Raw genomic sequence first — 23,909 nt, 5'->3', positions numbered from 1 at the left:
AAATACTATTAAATATAGATGGAAAATTCAGGACAACTGTTAACTAAATCAATACTTCTGAAGTAATTAAAATGCATTTTATCTTTCTAAAAATATAACTAAGACAATCTTCATTCAAACAAAAAAGTTAACAGCAACCAAATTCATTATATTGTGTTTATAATTTCCTAGTTATAGATATGGAAGCAGAAGTGGCAGCCACTTCCTAAACTTTATGCCTCTGGAATCTCTCTGAACTTTGAAAAATCATAATATCAAAAGGCTTCAGGTCTTTTGTTCATAGGGTCACTGTGAGTTGTGCTCAACTCAACGGCAATCAACATCATCAACAAAAGGTAACCCTTAACTACAAGCTTTATTGAGATCTAGATGTTTTCACAACAAACTATTTCAAAGCACTACTTCTTCTCATCACTAGTTTCTTTAAGCACTCCAATTTTTATTATTACTTAAGACTTGCCCGTGAATGCTTCTTTTAACCCCTATCTTGCACATACCCACGTGGGCACCCTACTTCCACATGCAGAACTGGCACTACAATTCTGAGGAAGATAAAATGTGCACATTTATGTCCTGCCTCATTTCCCCCAATGCAGTTAGCATCAAGGTGGTTAAGTCTTCAAAAAGAATTTCATGAACAACTGTAATAATGTTGATTTTTAGTTTTTCTCAAGATCATAGTAATTTTCCTAAATTTACTAAAGCTTTCAATAATATACCTGAATAATTCCCACGCCAACCTTCTTTAGGGATAAAATATCTGCCTAACTAGAGATGTGTACACTTTTGTAAATAAATATAAATTCACATAGTATGCAAAAGTTTATTCAGTGACCATTATTCCTTAAAATACTTCTGCATATACAACTAATGAAAGGGTCAGAACACAAGTCATATCTCCTGACAGCTGAGATATCCAACCTGACTACCACTCACAATAAAGAGTCAGGCTATAAACAGGGGTCTAAAACTTTTCAGTCTAAAGCTCTACATCCTTCCAGTAACAGCTTGACAATTAGATGATTTTAATCAACAACAGAGATACCTATTTAACCATTTCTTATAGATTAAAAATTAAAGAAGGTAGATTTTCCTTCCCTTTTTTTAAAAAGCTACACTCCGTCTCCAAATAGTCTTAAAAAGAGGTCACTATGAAGAAAAGTAACTTAAGACTTTGTCATTCAGGAGTGGCATCCACTTCCTAAACAACATGCCTCTGGAAACTCTATGAACTTTGATAAATGTCGATGGTTGTAGAGGGGCTACAGATTTTTTTCAAAGAGTCGCTATGAGTCGTTCTCAACTTGAAGGTAATCAACAACAACATTAATAAGGGAAGAAAACAAAATTCTACTTTCTCTTTAGCACAAACCTGATACTAGGCCCAGTGGTACATAAATGAAAACAAAGAATTATGAAGTAGGCTGCATCTGCTTTTCTACCAGGACTGGCCTGAGATTATCCACCCTATGAAAAAAAGTTTATTCGGTTTTCCTCCTACTATTCAAATAATGGCACCTCAATCTTAATTTGTCAGTGTACCACCATTCAGACTTGTCTAGCACTTTTCCTATCTTAGCAGGAGAAAACTTAGATGTGTTTTTTCACTCTATGTGATATAACCCACCAAAAAACCAAACTTACTGGCATTAAGTTGATTCCAACTCACACTAAACCTTCACTGTCTCCTCAAGAGTTCTGTAGCTTCAGAAACTGAGTGAAGGTTCAGTATGAGATGGAATCATCCATGGGGTTTTCAGAAGCAGTAAACACACGAGAGGAGATTGCCTCTCTTTCTCCCCAGAGCAAATGGTGGATTTGAACCACATGCCTTAGGGATTGCAGTGCTGCTTCTTAAACTACCAGAGCTAGGAAACCAAAAAACCAGAGTGACTCACTTGGTTGTGATATTACTTCTATTGCCCTGGTTTGGAACCAAACTGCAGTATCTCTAATGGAGAAATTAACTAATGCCTCTGAAAACCCCCTGGAGGGTCAGCTATCAGTTAGTTCCAACTCAAAGGTAGACAACAACAACAGTACATAGAGTTATGTTTACATTACACGACAATCTATTAAGTATACAACAGCCTTATGGAAAAAGTCTGAAATATTGTTAGAATAACCAGAATGTGAAATAGAGACATAAAGCAGGCACACTGCTGGAAGATGGTATTGATAGGCCTGCTCAATGCAAGGATGTCACAAACTTTGAATGTATTTTTAAAATCTCCACTTACGATACACAATAAAGTGAAAGACACTAACACAAGACAAGCCTGAACCTGAAAATGTCTAGCAGAATTCCATTTTCTCCAAACGTCAACCTGTTAGCTGTTTTTATTCACAATTTTTATCATCCTAACTCTATCCTGAATAGTATCTGGTCTTTAAACAAATGATCTATACAAATTATTATGAATTATCATTCACGAAAAATGTCACAACAGAAATTATCCAGGGATCCGGAAACTTGAAAATGAGACCCAATATAATCGCTCACCTGGCTATGGAGTGACTCTGTATCATCCCCAGCCACACTGGCTAGTTTCTCACCACTCCCCTTCTCAGTTTGAACAGTGGCATCTTGTTTTCCAGAGTTTTGGTCTACTGTACTGGTCCCCTGATCACAAACATTCTTTACAGTCTGAGTTGCTGCTGAAACTGTTTCTGGGGCGCACAGGGAATGCTCCATGGTCTGGATTCCTATGTTATTTTGGCTGGGTTTTTGAATCAAGGCCTTGCTGAGTATTTCCTGATTGTTATTCTGTCCTCCTTTCTGGTCTTCTGGGACATCAGTCTCCATGGCTTCACCTTGAGGACTGGGTAGGCTCTGTGTGGCCATCTGCTGAGGGGTAGGGGAAGCAGAGTCTTCGGCAACACCGATGAGCTGCAAAGGCTGTTGACTCTGCCTGTTTCTTTGGTCATCTTCCAATTTTTCCTTATCCATTTTTTCTTGAGTATTTGGCAAATGGAGCAAGTTTCCTCTGAAAAATCAAAAAAACATTAAAAACATGTCAGGTTGAGGAAAAAGCTGGCCATATGCTAGGTTTCAATGCTTGCAGGATGTAATATTAGGTTGCTATGCATATTACCTTGTGAGGTTTCTTATAATTTTACAGCTGTAGAAAATAACAGTTATTATCATGATAAATAATCATAAAGTTTTTCCTATAAACTTTGAAAAAAATCACAGGAAAAGGAATTAAACAAAAGAAGGTCTTTCTTGAAGTCATATACAATGAAAGGTATATACTTAGAAATGATTAATATGGTCAAAATGTTTCATCTGGTTTTATGATTGATTCTATTATTTCTTAATGGATTCCTAGCATCAGAGGTACTAGTTACCCTCTCCTGACCAGTAATTTTAGCAATCTGTAAAGGATAAAGTTGAAGAGTGAAATTCCAGCTTTACTATCCATACTGATTTATCTACAGTCAGCATTGTCACATTTCTTCAAAGATAGTTCTTGGATTACAGTGCACTTCTTTTCAACATTATTCTCATTTGCTAATTGGTAATTCAGTCAGTTATTCAACATTACTATGTCACTTAATACATTTTCTTTTGTAACAGAGGACATGATTTCTTTAACGTCTGAAACATTTGATTCCCCAAAATACCAAGGAGCTGACATTTCAGAATCCTAACACTCAGTTAAAGTAATGAGATGTTTCTTTGAAATATTTCTATCTAAAGAATGTAAAAATTATGTTATAAATACCACTATTAGAAATATAAATACTGACAAATTAAAAACCAACTAAATTCGAATAATGACAGATAGGTCTTTTAAAAGTTATTTTCAGCAAACTCTGCTGGTCTAGTAGCAAGAAGATGTACTGCAATCCCAGAGGTGTACACGGTTCAAATTCACCAGATGCTCTGATGGAGAAGGAGGAACAATCTGCTGCTGTACCAGTCAGATCCGATTTGACGGTACACAAAACACACACACACAAATAATAAAGTAAAATAAAAAATTTAAAAAAGTCTAAAACAAAAGTTATTTTAATGCTGTTACTACTTATAGCAACCCTATGAACTTTTCCCATCACATGCCACTACCACGATCTCGAACATGTTTAAGCTCTTAACTATAGTCACTGTATTAACCCATTTTGCTGAGAGTCTTCTGCTCTTTCACTGATCCTCTACCTTTTCCTAGCATGATGTCTTTTTAAGGGCTGGACTCTTGTCACAACATGCCAAAAATAAGTGAGATGAGGTTTCATCTCACTTGGTTGCATTTCTTCCAAGACAAATTTGTTTTTTTGGCGATTCACTGGATATAAAATATTAGGCCAACACCATAATTCAAAGGCATTAATTCTTCTTTGGTCTCCCTTACTCATTTTCCAACTTTCAGATGCATACAAAGAAACTGAAAATACTATGGTTTGGGTCAGGTGCACCTTGGCTTTTAAACTAGCATACTTGCTTTTTTAACATTTTAAAGAGGTCTTTGACAGGAGCTTTGCCCAGTGTAACATGTCTTTTTGTTTATTTTTACTTATTTTTTTAAAAAATTTACATCGGATTGCATACAAGTTTGTATACATTCTGTTTTGTACTCTTTCATTCACAGTTTCATACATTCTCATTCATTATGTTTTGATTTCTTGACTTCAACTCACATGTGCTGATTGTTAATGAAGTCATTAATGACTTCAGTCTTTTCTCCACCTATCATGATGCTGTCTATTGGTCCAGTGTTGAGAACTTCTGGTTTCTTAATGCTAAGATGTAATCCATATTGAAGGCTATAGTCTTTGTTCTTCAGTTAGTGCTTTAAGGTTCTTTATTTTGTGTAAGCAAGGTTCTATTATTTATATAATACAAGTTGCTGATGAGTCTTTCTCCAATCCTAATGCCACATGATTCCTCATTTAGTTCTGCCTCTTGAATTCTGTATACAGGAAACTTAAATGTTCCCAATATAGAATACTCACATATTATAAAGAAGTTAATTCTGATAAGGGTAAGGAGTAGGACAATGAGCTCAAAATCAGGCAGTTTAAATCAATCAGCTCCTCAGAACAAAGATGGGCAATCCCTCTCGTGTATGGTTCTAATTCGATGGCACTTAACAGTAATGACTCATTATTTAAACCAAAGAAATGCCTTCTAATTTTAATCGGTGTCACCTGCTTCAGTTATGATAAAGGATTATGAGGTAAAGAGATTAGGGAGGAAATGCTGACTTCATCAAATCTGGCTAACTACAATGTGGAATGCTAAGCATCCAAGACATTCTTTAAAATGAAAATATACCCTATAGGAAACTAAGGGGAATAAATGGTTTGCTAAAAGGAAATCTAATTTCTATAAGTAAAAAAGAAAAAATATTCTCACATAGAATTTACATAATTCTATATTTCCAAATTTTTTTTAAATTTGTAATTTCTTTTTAAAAAATAAATATATTCTTATTATTCTGATTTTAACAAAACTGTAAAGGCTGGGTTTTCATTCATTCATTGAACATTTTCCTCCCTCATCCCTTCCCCCCCAGTTCACTGTGTAATGCACCTCTTGTTCCAGATTGTTGTTATACATATAATATGTAATCATATATTCCTTTAACAGTTCTTCCCCACATCTGTTCAAATCCTGTGCTCACTTTCTACTCACCTATTTTTTTCTTATTCTCCCCTCACTCCTCATGTCAGTCCTATTTTACAACAATGTTATGCAGTATTTGTCCTTTTATGACTGAGATATTTCACTTAGGATAATGTCTTCCAGGTTCACCCATGTTGTGTAGTGTTTTATGAGTTTACTGTTTTTCAAAGCTGTGTAATATTCTATTGTGTGACTATACCACGATTTTTCTATGCATTTTTTTATGGGCAGTTAGGCTGCTTCCATCTCTTTGCTATCATAAATAATGCGGCAATATACACGGGTGTGTATACATCTGTTTGAATCATGGCTCTGGTTTCTTTAGGGAATATTCCCAGTAGTAGAACTGCTGGATCAAACAGTATTTCTATTTCCAACTTTTTGAGAAATCACCATTCTTTCTTCCAGTAGTATCTTTTTACATTCCCACCAGTACTGATTAAGAGGTTTTCCAAAGGTGTAATTTAAGCAGACTCCTAGATCTTTCTCCACTGGAAAAGATGGTTAAGTTTGAAGCAAAACCCACCTACAGGAGACCAGTGAAATGTTTAAACCATTATACCACTAGGACTCCTTAAAACATTTCTTAAAATTTCTCAAGACATCTTATATATGAATCTACCCATCTATACCCCATAGACTCTCAACATTAAAAGCAAACTCAAATTCACAATAGCAGTAAATACTAGATTTTTATGTAATCATTTTGTGAATCAATAGAATTTAAAAAATGCTGTGAAAAAAAAATCCTTACCTGGTTGGTACAGAGGGAGGATCTTGACTTTGTACGTCGTCTTGCCTGGTTTCACAGTCACAGCTAAATGCAGACGTGGTCTTCTGGGGACTAAGATAATAAATTAAAGCAACATAGTATTTCAGTTCTAGAAGGAAAGATAACCGCTAGAGGTAATCTTTTTAAAGACAGAAGGAATCAAATCCTTTCTTCCCAAATTCAAAGCCTGTCTTAAGGCAAAATAACCTGAGACGTGCTGATATATACTAAGTGAATACTGCCAAAATAACCTGATACCTGCTTTAAATTAGAATAAAAATTCCCTAGGAAAGAATCATAGGAATAAGGCAAAGATGCTTATTCAAAAATTTAAAATTCACTGCAGAGAAAACATTTGAATTCTGGCTCAGTGACTCCTCCCTAGCATTTCCAAGTCTGTAAGTTGTAACAGGAAAGCAATGGCCATTTTATCCCAAGAAACTACTGGTTAGCAATGCTATGGAATACATCACCAGACCTCCTGAAAGATCTTAAGGATCCCGTTAAGCTCCTTAAGAAATCATAAAGACTTAATTAGCAAAATACAGAAAGTAGGGAACTTTCTTTATAGGACAAATAATAAACTCAACTTCTTCAACAGATAAATATTAAGGTAGAAAAAAGTGGCCCAAAAATTTAAGACAGATTTTAGAGATAACTCAATAAAAACATGTTAACTCATTTGCTTCCTTCTGATAAGTAATTGTGCCCATTAACAAACTGTACCCAGCATATCAATATGTTCAAATTAAATACAAATCTATCTTCAACTAGTAATATGATAGACTCTTCAATAAATGAGGATTCTAATCTACTAATAAGTACTCAAGTGCTTATTAAAAAGCCCAAAGGTATGAAAGTAACATATCAAAGACATTGCTAAAAATAGATGAAAGCTTCAGCAGGGGGCAAAAACTGAACTTTAAACTTAAGATAACATATAATATTTTATCTGATCCATCAAGCAAGAACTTTTTTTTTTTTAGAAATTCAGATTTTTCTGGTTTTGTACTTAAACTACATTACTTATAGTACCTCCCTAAAATGATGATTTAAGTATCCTTACTTATGTCACCAACTGTTGCTAATATTTTCATGCTGGATGATTCTTGCCAGACATAAAACAATTCTACTCTCTCTCACCAGATGGTAAAGCTTAACCACGCAAGCCTCAGACAAAAGTCATATTCACCCTCAAAACATCACAACATTCAGGATAAAGTGAAAGAACTAACCCAACGCAGAAGTTCATCTGGGCAGGCCAACAAGAAATGTCCTGAGATTGTGGCTGAGTTTGAGGGTCTCTGGAGCACAGCCCACAGTTACCTCTCACTAAACATGTTCTATTTCCTTATTAATAGTAACAACAGTCTCAGTCTCTGTCTGAGCAACAATAAATGAACAAAGGAAACTCTCACTTGAACAGAAGAGAGTAAAAGATAGACTTTACAATACATTCATTTTAAGTATCACAAAAGCCTTACTGATCTGAAATTATTAAGAAATATCAGAGACTCAACACATTCCTAAATTATTATTTTTATTTTTTTTTAAGGTGAGAAAAATTTATTACATTTAGAATTAGCCCGCTGGACTCAGTTTAGATGATCCCAATTTTGTTGGCAACATCCAAAGCATCATAATCAGGAGCAAGTCGAACATAGGCCTTCATTCCTAAATTCTTTATGTGAGAGTAATATCCTCTGCTGATAAGTCATCTTCCCCTTATAACCAGTATCTTTGTAGTAAAGAGTTCTAAATAGCAATGAACTCTAGTTACCTGGCAACAGCTTCAGCAACAGCAGTTTTTCTTTCACCAGTTAGAGGCTCTGAATAAATCAAAGACAAGGAGAGAAATATAATTCAGTTAGTACCATACTGCAGGACCTTTATACTAATATTTGCTCTTAACAAAAACAAACAGAAATAAGAATAGTAAATAAACATAAAAAACATGTTATAATTTACTTGTATATGTTATTTCTCACATTCACCAACCCATTTATTTTCCTAAGCAAGATTAATCAGTTTATCTATAAATACAATAAATCATCAGGTAATAACAACTGAAAATGAAAATTAAACTTCTGAATCATAATACATTTCTACCCATGCAAGAATTTAAAAATATACCTGTGTTTATTTACCTACACATAAATGTTTGTATCTACATATATGAAAATGTTTTAAGTTCAAGTGCAAATGTAATTTTTTTCTTCTTTTACTGGTGATTTGAGTAAAAATTTACAAGCAAATTAGTTTTTCATTCAAACATTCTTACAAATTTTGTTTTATAACATTAATGTGCAGGAGAAAGATGACCAGCTAAGATCAGCAATGAACAACATTATTAAGAGTATCCACAATGTAATTCACACTTCTATCACCTCTCATCATTCTGATCTAACTCATCTATCCTACTTATTCCTGCCTTCAGAGTTTTATCCTTGAGTAAATGTTGCTCTTTTGACCTTATATCTTAGGGGGTATTATGTTATGCATCACTGAGTCTAGGTATGTTACAATATGTATCTGATTCCAAACTTCCTTAATGTTACTTGTCACCTTATGTTGTCAAGTACCATGGGATACATAACAATCCTCAATTTCTTCATTTGTATTCAGGGATTAACGTGTTTACGCAAACACACATACATGAATAATATTTTTATGAACATGTCTTCACTGTATGCATAGTTATTATCCTATCCTGATAGCCATATATTTCAAAATAGATCTCAAAATGTTCTTTTTGGAGATGAATGTGACATCATTCCTCCTCAACATTTCATTCCTTGCACAGCACACCATAGATTATATGATCTACTAAATCTGATGCAAAATGGTCAATATCAAATCTAATGCTCAGTAATGCCTAAAATGTCATTTCTCACTTCTATATTTTCCATTTTGTTTATGAACATAGCAAATTTTCCTGGATTCATATGTTTCACATTCTAATTATTAATGGATGTTAATGGAGCTGTTTCTCCTCATTTTTAGTCTTGGCACATTAGCAAATGAAGGTTCTTCATTAGGTGAAATCTTTACTCCATCCTTTTTTTTAAGATATATTCTACTTTGAGAAGGTAGCTATTTCCCAACTGAATTCGAAGTACCTTCTCACCTCAAGGGCTCATCTTCCACCACTACACTGAACAGTGTTCTGTTACAATTCATAAGGTTTTTTTGAGGGCCTGTTCTTTTAGAAATAGACGGCCTGTCTTGATGCTTAGTCTGTCTTAATCTGGAAGCTCCATTGAAACCTGTCTGATATGGGTGACTCTGCTGATACCTGAAATACTAGTGGCCTAACTTCCAGAATCACTGCAACACACAAGGCACCACTGTATACCAAACCAAGAGATCAGTGCTGGCGGAGTTTCTCAGGAATAATACAAAAATCATTATCATAAAATATTTAATTATCATGGATAATAAATGAGATAACTTCAAAATGCAGTACAAATTCTGAAAATGAAATATAGTTTTTAAAATATGGACTCACATCTCTTATTATCATCAAATTTAAGAGAGTGAATAGTCCATTTTATTAAAGCTCGTCAATGTACATTCCTAGTAATATCATAAATGGAAAGAACTTCTTCCATAAATAGATCCCAGAAAACAGAAAGTTCTATCTTATAATTAAGAACTAGACTTTTGAAAAAGTAAATAAAATACCAGATATTATAATCCTGAATCTTACATAGAAACATTACCGTCTTTCCGTATCTAGGACCTTCACAGCTGGAACTATAAAACTTAAGTTCTAGATACAGTTAACGCTTCCACATCTCATCTTCCCAAAATGATATTCAAGGCTTCACCTATTCCATAATTCTTGCTTGGAGCTAGGCTAACTGGAAATGCCTAGTAAAGTCTCCTATAAAAACATTTTGTAACTTTTTTCTATCCATAAAGCAATAATTAACAAATAAATATTTTAAACAACATACATTAGCACTATTATATGCCATCGAGGTGGGATAACTCACTGCAACTCTATGAACAATGGCTCTGAATTCTGCCCTATCCTGAACTAATCTCATCATCTTCAGCACACTTAATCCCATGGCCAAGGTTACTGTGTCAATCCATCTCATCCATGGTCTTCCTCTCTTGTGCCAATCTTCTACTTTTCCAAGTATGATGTCTTTCTCCAAGGTCTGGCCCCTCCTGACAACATGCCCAAAGTATGTAAGAAAGAGTTTCAAAATCCTTGCTTGCCTCCAAGGAGCAACTGGTGTCTCAACTTCCCCAGTACAGACTTTTTGTTCTTTTAACAGTCCACAGTATGTTCAAGACCGTTCTGATTCTTCTTCAGCCATCCTGTCCAGCTTTCTGCACAGCAATCAACTGAGAAAACCATGGCTTGGATCAGGTGCACCTTAATCTCTAGATTGACATCACTGCTCCTTAGCACATAGGAAGGGTCCCTGACAGCAAATTCTTCCAATTCAACATGTTTTGGTTTCCTGACTGCTGGTATCATGAGTGTCAACTGTGGATCTAAGCAAGATTAAACTGTTGTCAAGCTCTCTTTTTTCTCCATCTACCACAACGCTGCCTGTTGGTATTTATTTTCTTGATGCTGAGATGGAATCCTTATTGAAGGCTGCAGTCCTTGATCTCCTGCAGCAAGTATTTCAAGTCCTCCTCAGTTTTCAGTAAGCGAGCTTGTGTCAACTGCGTAACGAAGGTGGTTGTCTTCCTCCAATCCTGTTATCACACTGTTCTTTAGTCAGAATCTCAACTATATGTTCAGTACACAGATTGAAAGGCTTGTTGAAATCTGTCAGCTCATATACCATTAATTCCTAGGGCCTTATTTTTTGACAATTTTTTCAAACAGCTTAAATTTCCTCCTTTATTGACATGTGTTCTTGATCATATACTACTTCTTGAAAAGGTTTTCTATCAGCCACTTCTTTTTGGCAGTGACTCCATGTATTCATTCCTTCCAATTTCTTTTAATGCTTCCTGGATCATTCAAGATTTTTGCCCATAGCATCTCTAAGCATTGCAGCTCCAGTCTTGAATTTATTCTTTAGTTCCCTCAGCCTGAGAAATGCCAAGCAAGTTCTTCCCTTTTCATTTTCTGACTCGAGCTCTTTGCCCATTTCATTTTAATACTTTGCTTTATCTTCTCAAGCTGTCCTTGAAATCTTCTGTTCAGTTCTTTAATGTCATAATTTCTTCCCTTAGTTTCTTAGCATTCTAGTGAAACATTCAGAGAGACTTCTGACATCATTTTGATTGCTTCTTCCTCCTCCGTTTCTGCATTGACCTTCTGCTTTCTTTTTGGATGATATGATTGATATCGTTCCACAGTCCATCTTGTCTTTTTTTATTAGTGGGCCTCAAACTTGTATTTGAGATGGTTTTTAAATTCAGTTATGACAGATTCCAGGTCGTATTTATGTTCTAGTGGATTTGTTTTCCTTTTCTTTAGCTCCAATTTGAACTTTCACAGGAGTTAATGGTCTGTTACACTGTCAGCACCTGGTTTGGTTTTCAGAGCTGGTATTCAACTTCTCCAATGATTCTTTCCACAGATGTGATCAATCTGATCCTATGTGTCCACCATTCATAAGTCCACCGGTTGAGGTCCATATGTATAGCCATTGTTTGTATTTTTTTAAAGTTATCTGCAATGAATAAGCCATTGATTGTACAAAATTCTATCTTTCTATCTCCAGCCTCATTTCTGCCACCAAGCCTGTATTTTCCAACTACTGGTCTTTCTTCTTTGTTCCTAACTTTTGCATCCCAGTCATCAATTATTAATGTATCTTGACTGCATATATGATTGATTGCAGAATGCAAAAACTCGTATAAATCTACTATTTTCTTCTTTTGGCTTTAGCTGCTGGTGCACATATTTGAACGACAGTAGTATTAACAGGTCTTCCCTGTATGCACATGGATAGTCTCCTGTTATTCACGACACTATACTTCAGGAAGGATCTAGAAATGTTCTTTTTGTCTATGAAAGCAACCCCACTTTTCCTTATATTTTTCATTCTGGCATAGTAGATCATATGATCATCTGATTCAAAATGGCCCAAGTCAATACATTTCAGCTCATCAATGTCTTATTATTGTTGCTGTTGTTAGGTGCTGTTGAGTTGAGCACAACTCAGAGACCCCGTGAATAACAGATCTGAGCCCTGTTCTATCCTGTGCCATCATCACAATCTCTGACACATTCAAGTCCACTGCTGCAGTGGACCTCAATCCACCTGGTTAAAGATCTTCCTCTCTTTCACTATCCTTCCACCTTTGATATTCCTCTTCAAGGACATATATTTGAATGACAGTAGTATTGACAAGTCTTCCTTGTATGCATATGAGTATTACTCAGTAGCTCACAAAGTTGTACTTCAGGGTGGAACTATGAATGCAACCTTCATTCCTGGCACAGTAAATCATATGATTTGTCTGATTCAAAGAGGGCAATGCCAGTCTATCCCAGCAAATGCCTACTATGTCTTTATATGCCTCTTTAGGTACCTCTTCTTGGTAGCCAACATAAGAGAAAAACCACTTAAAAACTGGTTTCTCTGCTATAAAAACTAACAGTTGAAGATCACTGACATTCTGCCCAGATAACAGATGACGTTGTTGTTGTTGTTATGTGTCACTGAGTCAACTACAACTCATAGGGACACCATGTACAATAGCTCTGAACCCTGCTCTATTGTGACTGTCTCTGATACACCTACTATCATTACCCTGGTTACTGTGTCAGTCCATCTCGCCCAGGGTCCTCCTCTCTCCTATGCTGTCCCTCAACCCGTTCTAGCATGGTATCCTTCTTCAAAGACTGATTCCTCCTGGCTACATGCTCAAAGTATGTGAAATGGAGTCTCAAAATCCTTGCCCCCAAGGAGCAGCTTGGTCTCACCTCTACAGGACAAACATGTCTGTTCTCTTGGCAATCCACGGTATGTTCAGAACTCTTCTCGAGGAACACAACTCAAAGGCATCAGTAATTCTTCTGTCATCCTTAGTCACTGTTTCTGATGCACAGCCAAGTTAACTGTGAAGACTATGGCCTGGATCAGACAAACTTTACTCTTTAGACTGAAATCACTGCTCTTCATCACTCTGGAGAGGTCTCCAACAAGATTTTCCCAATGCAATTTTCATCTTTTGACTTTTGACTGCTGGTGCCCAGAGTGTTGACTATGGAACCAAACAAGCTGAATTTGTTAACAATCTCAATCTTCATCTATCATGATGCTGCCAACTGGCCCAATAGTGAGAATCTTTCTTTTCTTGATGTTGAGCTTCAATTCATATTGCAAACTATAGTCCTTGACCTTCTGCAGCCGACGCTTCAGTCCTCAGCTTTAGCAAGTAAGGTTGTGTCATCTGCATAACACATGCTGTGCATGAGTCATCTTCCGATCCTGATGCCATACTATTCCTCATAAAGTCCAGTCTCTCGAATGGTCTGTTCTACATACAAACTGAAAAGGTATGGACAGGACACATCACTGATACACTCTTTTCCTGACTTTGAACCATGCAGTGTTTTCTTGCTCTGTTCTGACCACTATCTCCTTTTCCAAGTAAAGGTTTCACACGAACAGAATCTGGTGTTCTGAGATTCCCATTCTTCTCAAGGTTAACCACAATTTGTTGTGATCCACACAGTCAATTGCCTTTGCACAGTCAATGAAATGATATACATTCCTCTGGTACACTCTGCTTTTGGCCAAGATCCATTTGAAATTGGCACTGATGTCCCTAGTGCCACAGTCTCTTTCAAACCCAGCTTATAATTCTGGTAGTTCTCTGCTTATGTACTTGTTCCAGCCATTTCTGGATAATCTTCAGCAGGATTTTGCTTATGTGTCATATCATTTAACATTTTCCACACACTACTGGATTACCCTTTTTTTTTAATCTCTTTCAGTCATCTGGCCAGGTAGTTGTCCTCCATATTTCTTGGCACAGCCTGGTGAGCACTTCCAGGGCTGCATGTGTTTGTTGAAATATGTCAACTGGTACTCTATCAATTCCTGGGGCCTTGTGTGTGGTTTGTTTTTTTTTTGCCAGCTCCATCAGAGCAGCTTGAACTTCCTCTTTCATCAACATTGCCTCTTCAACATAAGTTGTTTCATGAAATACTTGTGTCAGCCAGTTCTTTTTGGTACAGTGACTCTGTGTACGCCTTCCATCTTCTTTTGATGCTTCCTGCATCAGTCATTATTATACCCACAGCATCCCTAAGTATTGCAACTGGAGTCTTGAATTTGGTCTTCATTTTCTTCAGCTTAAGAAATGCAGAGTGAGTTCAGCTCTTTTCATTTTCTAATTCCAGCTCTTTGCACATTTCATTATAATACTTTACTTAATCTTCCCATGCTGTTCTTTGAAATCTTAGTGCACTTAAATTTGACTGAAATGGCACATCTTGATGAGCACTCCGGCTGGCAAAGACAAAGAAGGAACAGCTGCAAACAGACACTAGTTATTGGAAAGCAGAACCTAAGCAGCATGAATGCAGATAAACTGTATATTGTTAAAAGAGAAATGGAACAAGTAAATGTTGACATACTAGGCACTGACAAAATGAGATGGACTGGCATGGGACATTTTCAATCAGACATATGATCTACTATGCTGAAAATGAAAAGGTAAGGAAAAACAGGGTCACATTCATAGTTAAAAAGACCATTTCCAGATCCATCTTGACAGGATAATATCCATATGCATACACCAAGTTCTGTCAAAGCAATCATCATTCAAATTTATGCACCAATAACCAGAGCAAAAGAGGAGGAAATAGATGATTTTTACCAACTTTTGCAGTCAGAAATTTATCAAACATGCAACAAGGATTCACTAATAATAATAGGTGACCAGAATGAAATAGTTGGGAATGGAGAAGGAGGATCAGTAGTCAGAAAACATGGGCTTGGTGACAGAAATAAGGCTAGAAATAAAATGAGAAAATTTTGTACAGTCAATGAATGATTTATTCATTGTAAATACCATTTATAAGGAATACAACTATTTACATGGACCTCACAGGAATCAGACTGACTACATCTGTGGAAAGAATTGTTGGAGAAGCTCAGTATCATCTGTGAAAACCACACCAAGTGCTGACTGTGGAATAGACCATCAACTACTCATATAAAAGTTCAAACTAAAGCTAAAGAAAATTAAATCAAATCCACAAGAACTAAAATTTGGTCTTCAGTCTACCCCACCTGAATTTTTTTTTTTTAAATATCATCTCAGGAAAAGATTTGAGGCCTTGAACACTAATGAGAAAAAGCCACAGGAGCTGTGGGAAGACATCAAGAATATTATCCATAAAGAATACAAAAGGTCATTACAAAGACAGACAAGGAAGATGGGAGATGGATTTTGGAAAGACTCTGACATGAGGAGGGGGAAGGCCTCAAAGTAAAATTCAGCATTAAATAAAATCCACTCAAAAATGAAATGTTAGGTATCATTCCGATTTTTTTTTAAAAAAAAGAAAACCTTAAATGAATAGAAATATAAAGTAAAATAAACAGAACTTTTGTGATTTTATCAGAATTACAAAATTCTATTTCTCCCTAAAATAAGCATTATATACTTCTATTTCTTTTAAAAAGAAACACAAATGTTCAAAATTCAAAAGTTATAGTGTACAAAAAGCTCTCTTCCTACCTCATTCCACAGTTAGTTAATTCTGATCTACACAAAGAACGTGTAATCAGTTTCTTATGTTGCAAAAGATATTCTATACGCTAATTTTTAAATTCAGAAAATAATGTAGATATCCTTTTGCATTATTCATCCTTCTGCCATACAAAAACAAACAAGCTATTAATCCAGTCCCAAATATTCAAGCCCTTCTACCTCCACTTTCTCCCAGTTAATAAGCTGCTTCTTTCCTGTCCATTCTTAAAAGCTAGAATCCAAACCTATGTGCTGAACCACCCTCATGAAACCCTTATACCATCATTTCACCACATTCACCAGGCAAGTAGCAACAATGGACCATTGTTAATGCCTCCTCGGGTTCTACACAGGGCTGCTGAAAATATTGCACATATGTAGATTTCTGCTGCTCCAAATTCGCGAATTTGACATTCAATTGTGTTTTAGTATCAAATATTCACTATTTACCTGATCCCGGATGGCTACATCTTCTATTACTTTATTTCATTACTTTTTCTTTTTAACTTCCTTACTCTCGGCAGAAGCCTTGCTTTTTACTTTACTGATAGAATGAAACCAATTAACTCTCTCTTTCTCATCTGCCTATACTATCCATTTAAAGGGAGCTCTGTTGGCTCAATAGCGAAGAACTGTGCTGCCAACACAAAGGCATGTGGTTCAAATAAATCTACCAGCTACTCCACAGGAAAAAGATAGGGAATTTACTTCCTTATGATTTACTGTCCCTAAAAATCCACTAGAGAGTTAGCTATGGGTTGGTTCCCATACTCAACAACTTTGTTCTCTAAAATTTCCTTTTCTTCAAGTCAACCGTTCTACCTGTGGTCTCTGAAAACTCACCTCGTATAGGATCTTCATCTATTGTTTCCCCTTTTCATTCCTCTTTAATCCACCCCCCTTCTCTTCTGGATTCTTCTTTCAGTCTATTAACTTGCTCAGATGACTCCTAGCCTAAAGATTAAAAAACTTCCCTTAAACCTGCATTTCTCATTAAGTTGCTATATTATTTTCTTCCTTTCATACCTCAACTTCTCAAAAACAATATATTTGCTATCTTTTCTCATCATTTCTCAATTGCTTTCTCTATGACTCTCACCTCAATCACTGAACTCTTGAAAATGACTCCTAATTGCCAAAAAGCAATGAACATTTTAGACATATCTTATTAGCTTTTCTTTGTTCCTGCATTTGACAGTGTTATTTTCATGGAACTCTCTTCTCCCAAAGACTTCTAACTTCATACTTTCCTGGTCCTCCTCTCCTCTAGATCTTTGCAATCCCTTTTGTTGCAAACCACCTGTCACAGATAGATTAAATTATTTTCTCCAAAAATGTGTTTTCTATTAGGTTGATGCAAAACAAAATCCAAGATTTCGGCTGCTTGATCTTTATGCAAAAATTTCATAGTAAATCTTATATTATAAGGTATGCAATTTTAAAGCTTATTTTATGCTTATTCTTACTACGCAGTTGGGTTTAAAATATAAATTGCATTTGTGTGAAATTTTTAAGATGTAAAACTGTTATAACAAGATTTTCACCAAATCTACCATTATGAATTCAAATTTGGCTGCAGTGCTGCCAAATAGCTCAAAATAACAATAAAGTTTTGGGCAAGAAAAACGTCACTGAATGCACAGGGCAATGTTGGTTTCAATGATTCTGCCAAAGTTGATTCTAACTCAAAGATAAGAAAGGTCTCGGGCAGCCATCAGAAGTCAATAACCAATGACCAGCAGAGGGCGATACAGAAGGTAATCAATCCCCTCAAAACTACACAAGAAATCACAGAACACAAAGGCTATCTATCATTCTCGTCATTTGGAGCAAACAGAAAAAGTGGACAAGCTCGACAAATGGTTACCATAATAATTCAAAGAAAATCAAAGCAAATGACATTATGAAGCCTAATCTGTGTCCCTTTTGTGAAATAAAACGATCCATTTCTCAACTGCATTGTAAAAGATAAAAATTGGATCTTCTACAACAACTGATTTGGAAGCAGGAGTGGCATCCACTTCCTAAACAACATGCCTCTGGAAACACTACGAATTTTGATAAATGATGATAGTTGTTGTTATGTGCCGTCGAGTCATTTGCGACTCATAGCAACCCTATGTACAACAGCCCTAAACCCTGCTCTATCCTGTGCCAATCGCATTGCCTCTGACACACCCATCCCGATTACCCCAGTCACTGAATCAATCCACCTCTTAGAGGGTCTTCCCTTCCTGCACTGTCCCTCTACCCTACGAAGCATGATGTCCCTCTCCAAGAACCTGTCTTTCCTTACAACATGTCCAAAGTATGTCAGACGAAACCCCAGAATTCTTGCCTCCAAGGAGTAGCCTGGTTTAATCCTGTCTAGGATAGATCTGTTTGTTTTCTTGGCAGTCCATGAAACATTCAATACTCTTCTCCAGCACCACAGCTCAAAGGCGTCAATTCTCCTTCTATCCTCCCTAGTCATTGTCCAACTCTCTGAAGCATAACAAGTGATTGCAAAGACCATGGCCTGTATCAGGTGCACCTTAGTCTCCAGGGAGACACCACTGCTCTTCAGTACTTTAGAGAGGTCCCTAACCGCAGACTTTCCCATCGCAATACGTTTTTTTAAATTTCCTGGCTGCTGGTGCCAAGAGTGTTGACCGTGGAACCGAGCAAACTGAAGCTGTGAACAATCTCAATCTCTTCACCATCCATCCTGATGCTACCGACTGGTCCAGTGGTGAGAATCTTTGCCTTCTTGACATTGAGCCTCAGTCCATAGTGAAAGCTGCAGTCCTTGACCCTCTGCAGTAAGTGCATGGGGTCCTCCTCAGTTTCAGCAAGCAGGGTTGTGTCATCTGGATAATGCAGATTGTTAACAGATCTTCCACCAATCCTAATGCCACGCTTCTCCTCATAGAGCCCAGCCTCTCGGATAATCTGCTCTGCATACAGGTTGAAAATGTATGGAGATAGGACACATTGGTGGCATACACCCTTCCCAATTTTGAACCATGCAGTGTTGCCCTGCTCTGTTCTGACTACTGCCTCTTGGTCCAAGTATAGGTTTCGCATTAGCACGATTAAACGTTCTGGGATTCCCATTCTTCTCAGAGTCAGCCACTGTTTGTTATGATCCACACAGTCAAATGCCTTTGCATAATCAATGAAACACAGATAAGACATGCTTCTGGTATTCTCTGCTTTCAACTAAGATCCATCTAACATCAGCTACAATATCCCTAGTACCACGACCCCTTCTGGACTTCTGGCAGTTCTCTGCTGATGTACTGTTCCAGTCGTTTTTGGATAATCTTCCGTAGAATCTTGCTTGTATGTGAAATCAATGAGATTGTTCTGTAGTTTCCACACTAGTTGGGTCACCTTTCTTTGGAATGGGAACAAATATAGATCTCTTCCAGTCAGTTGGCCAAATTCTTCAGGCCTTTTGTTCATAGGGTCGTTATGAGTCTTGCTCAACTCAACAGCAATCAACAACAACTGAGGTTCAGCATGGTGGTTAAAATGGGAGGTGTAGCTCTGAAACATTGCCCCAAACCAAGTTTACATCAAAAGGATGTCACGGTGACTATCTGGTAAGCTATAGTCTGATCAATCCACTACTACTTTTTGAATGGATGTGAAACTTTAACAGCAGACAAGTACTACAATGAAATTAATTATTTTAAATTAATTTGAACCCAGTAATGGTCAACAGAGAAGGTCCAACCCTTCTGCAGGGCAATGTTTGACCAAATGTCATACAACCAGCACAGCAAAAGCTCAACAAATTGTGCTACAAAATTCTGTCTCATGGAGCATAGTCACCAGACTTCCTGCCAACGTATTACTACATCTTCAAGTACCTCAACAAGTTTTCACAAGAGAAATTCTTCAACAACCAGATGCTAGCAAACATACTTTCAGAGAATATGTAAACTCCAGAATACCAGAATTTTATGCTTACCAGAATAAACAAACTTGGATCTTGTTAGCAAAAATGTGTAGACTATAATGGTTTTTATTTCTATTAATAAAGTTAAGTTTAAACAGAATTGTAGAATTTCGAAGTTGAGTTTTTATAACCTGCTTTAATTTTGTGACAACCTAAGAGATTCCACGCCCTAATTCCTATGTTTATAATCACATTTGAGAATCCCATTTCCTTTGTTATAATAGTATAGTTTGTGTTTTAAGTCAGTCTCTTAAAAGAGATTAAACAAGAACAAAAAGAGAGGAAAATAAGACAAGAAATCCAGGCCGTAAAGAGACAAAGACCTTCTGCAGAGTGGACAGAGAGAGCCTTCCCCTAGAGCTGAAGATCCAAATTCATACCTACAAGTCTTTGAAATGGAGAAAACGTCTATGTCTATTCATGAAAGCCACCTACTTGTGGCATTTCTATTACAGTAGTAGTAGACATCTATCTATCTAGCAGAAATATTAAAAGCAGATTCAAATTCCAACTACACCACACAAAATTATTGTGAACTTCAAAAAAATAACTTTTAAAAACCTCTTATTCTCAAAAAATCCCCAAAACCTCTATCACTTTTCTCATCAATGATATGAAAATAGAATACTTAGTTTGAAGTACTATCATGAAAATAAAATATGTAAAGGGGTCATCTTATATGTTTTTTCTTCTCTCCTGTAATGCTATATTCAAATAAATACAAAGTTCTATCCTTTTTTGTTGTTGTTCTATGTATTATAACATTAATCTCCCAATTTCTCTCCTCAGCTTTGTCCCCTCTACCAATTGCCCTCCTTTCTTAGTTAAAGATTGACTCCTCCAGGCAGGAGAACAGGAAATGAGCACTGTAGGAAAGAAATTCTGCACAGATTCAAGAAATTTTTAAATAGTCAGCTGATCCTTTTAAAAATATAAATCTGATACACAACTCCTTCAACTAAAATTGCAGCACTTCAGCTTGATGGAAAAAGCCCTTCAAATTCTGGCCTCAACTTTGTAGCCACTTTTTTTAATCTTCATTATATTCTAGCCATACTAAGTAATTTGCAATAATGTGGGGGGCGGGGATCAATATAAACCTGTAATGTGAATCCACACTCTTAAATTTTTTTATCCTCTTAAGAGGTATTTCTGAATGTGAAATGAATTCTTTTATATGGATACAAGTTTAACACAAAAAGGGTACAAGAAGCAACATAAAAGGTATGTTCGAAAAAACAACTATGAGATATCATCTCACTCCAGCAACAAATGCTGGCGAGGTTGTGTAGAAACTGGAACTCTTATTCACTGCTGGTGGGAATGTAAGATGGTGCAACCATTGTGGAAGGCGGGGTGGCGCTTTCTCAAAAAATTGCAAATAGAGATACGATTTGACCCAGCAATCCCATTACTGGGAATATACCCCAGAGAGACCATCTGCCATCTAAGCAGATATATGCACACCCATGTTTATCGCAGCTTTGTTTATAATAGCAAAGAGTTGGAAGCAGCCTAAGGGCCCATCAACAAACGAATGGATAGAGAAGCTGTGGTATATCCACACAATGGACTACGCCACATTGAAAAACAAGGAACTCATGCAATATTCAAAGTGGGTGACCCTGGAGGACATTATGCTGACTGAAATATCTCAGTCACAAAGCGACAAATACTGCATGGTGCCACTGTTGTAGAATGGGTCTGACATCAGGGTTGGGGTATGACAGAAAAAAACTGGATAAATTATGTATATTGTATTGAAACAGATGAGGAAAAGAACAGATTAGAGGTGATATATGATTGAGTATTATGGTTAGCACAGGAATCCAGAATTAAGGTTGCATAGAGAAGTGTACTCAGGGTGGGGGGGGGAGGGGAAGGGATGTGGGAATTTCTTTTCAGAGGGGGGAGCGAGCTGGTAGGGAGGGGTGGGCAGGGAGAAAAGTGCGGCAATGAATGAATGGAAATACAAAACCTCTGTAAATGTCTATTAAAATTAATAATAATAAAAAAGGTATGTTCGAGCATCTCCAACAAGATGTCAGTGATTGGACAAGAACTAATTAAATAAATAAAAGATTTCTTTAAATACATTTATAATTATGAAAGTATCAATTATTACAGACAGAAGGAAAATAAATAATACTGTTCAGATAATCAAAACCCAAACTCACTTTAGTTAAACCTGTTTATCGACCCTCTATGAGGTTCTGAAGTCAAAGTTATAAACTGTAACAGGAGGAGAGTGCTCATCTTTCTCCTGAAAAGCCTTCAGGTTAGCAGAGCAACTCCAGCCCCACTCATAAGGACCAGGTGATAATAATTACTCAAAATTAATATAAATGAAAACTTACTTTCCAAGCTAAACTGCAAAGACTCTTCACTAGGCTCGGTTTCTGGGCTGACTAGTTTCATTCTTAAGCATAATTTGTCATCTGTTTCTGGGGCAGCCTCAGAATCTCCTTTTTCATTCCCAAGGATGGGATCATTGTTCTCTACCATGCTTTCAGACATGACATCATTGGATGGTACAGTGCTCTCTGGGTATTTGCTAATACCTGAAAGAAAGGAGGCAGGAGGAAGAAAGAAAGAAAGAACACTAAAATACAAACATGAAACACAGCAATGCAAGGTCATCAATTTGCCTCTTTTTGACTCCACAGCTCTGTAGGATTGAAAGGGTTCCTAGGATAGATCCTGTCACAAGTATCAACAACTACGCACTAATATTGACACCTGGTCTTAAGAGGAGCAACAGGATTCAGTTCCACTTCTGCATCTGGACAAAGGATGCTGCATGAGCCCTCAGCCAACCCACATCTGCCAGCATCAGGCATAGGTAGCAGGAAACTCCAGACGGCATGAATGTTACCTCCCAGCACTGACTAGAGAAAACAAACAGGTTAATGTAGAAAGACTGTGGGATGCTGCAAAGAAGGAGGATCTAAGTTTTCTTGCCCAGTCAAGCAGCAAACTGACTGATTAACCAAGTTATTGAATAAACAGTACTTATATCCTACCTGCTGTCTCTTCCTTAATAAAACTCTCAGATTCTATTTAGCACACAGATTCTATCTTCCTGTCACTAAAAAAGATCATCACAAATATTCTTTCTTCCTTCCCACCACCCTTTCTTCCCTCTCATCACCTCTCAATATGTCCTAGGGGTAAACTCAAAGAGGGAGACACAATAGCCTTATTCAGCATGAGATAAAATTCAACCTTAATCAGTAAGGTTCATGAGATCTAAAAATATCACTTGTATATGAGTGACATTTCAGAATTTCTGTCTTAAATATTGTTACTTTTAACCACTCACCAATAGGAGTGCTGTGTCTCTGGGGCTCCAATTTAATAAGATGCCCAATGAGCGGTGGAGTTGCGCCAGTCAAGGGTGGAATAGTATCACCTTGTTTAGGCAAAGTGAAATGAAACGGAGTTTCTGAAAAACAAATAGCAAAATAATGATAAAGAAACCAAACCAAAATAGAAGTATAAAATAAGCAAAACTGAAGAGGCAACAAGAAATAGTTCAATCACTTACTCTTTTCCTCTGCTCTCAAATTCTCTTTCCCAGTCTCTATCACTACCCCTCCCAATCAATTGCTTACTACTACTCTTTCTGCTCACATTTCTCACATTAGTCTAGTCATCAACAAGACTGACACAGTGAAGTCAACCAAGAAAAAGCAAACAGAAGCCCAAAGTTAAGCAAGTATGATGTGGTGGGTATGGGTAGGTGGGTGGGGGAAATCAATGTTACAAAAATTGGAATAAAGTTTAGAAAATATAATTTTGTGAAATGCAAGCCCAAGAAGGACATAAGCCTTTATCTTGTGTAGGATCATCCTAAAAGAAGTCTGATA

The 23,909-nt window shown here is 36.7% G+C and overlaps 1 protein-coding gene across 1 annotated transcript in view; it reads right to left on the bottom strand.

The window, feature by feature from the left end:
* The window catches only part of TP53BP1 (tumor protein p53 binding protein 1), a 96,833-nt gene that overhangs the window by 30,527 nt on the left and 42,397 nt on the right, over positions 1-23,909 (bottom strand). Inside the window, exons 13-17 of the mRNA XM_006883208.1 lie at positions 23,363-23,485; positions 22,398-22,601; positions 8,182-8,230; positions 6,384-6,473; positions 2,504-2,987 (exon numbers count right to left, since the gene is read on the bottom strand). Coding sequence (XP_006883270.1) covers positions 2,504-2,987; positions 6,384-6,473; positions 8,182-8,230; positions 22,398-22,601; positions 23,363-23,485 — 950 coding nt within the window. The remainder of the gene's footprint in view (positions 1-2,503; positions 2,988-6,383; positions 6,474-8,181; positions 8,231-22,397; positions 22,602-23,362; positions 23,486-23,909) is intronic.

The sequence above is a fragment of the Elephantulus edwardii genome, unplaced genomic scaffold, assembly GCF_000299155.1.
Source record: "Elephantulus edwardii isolate Elephantulus edwardi_28Jun2011 unplaced genomic scaffold, EleEdw1.0 scaffold00026, whole genome shotgun sequence".
Classification (NCBI taxonomy): Eukaryota; Metazoa; Chordata; class Mammalia; order Macroscelidea; family Macroscelididae; genus Elephantulus; species Elephantulus edwardii.
Note: the sequence above shows the minus strand (reverse complement) of the source record. Positions and strands in the feature narration are given on the sequence as shown.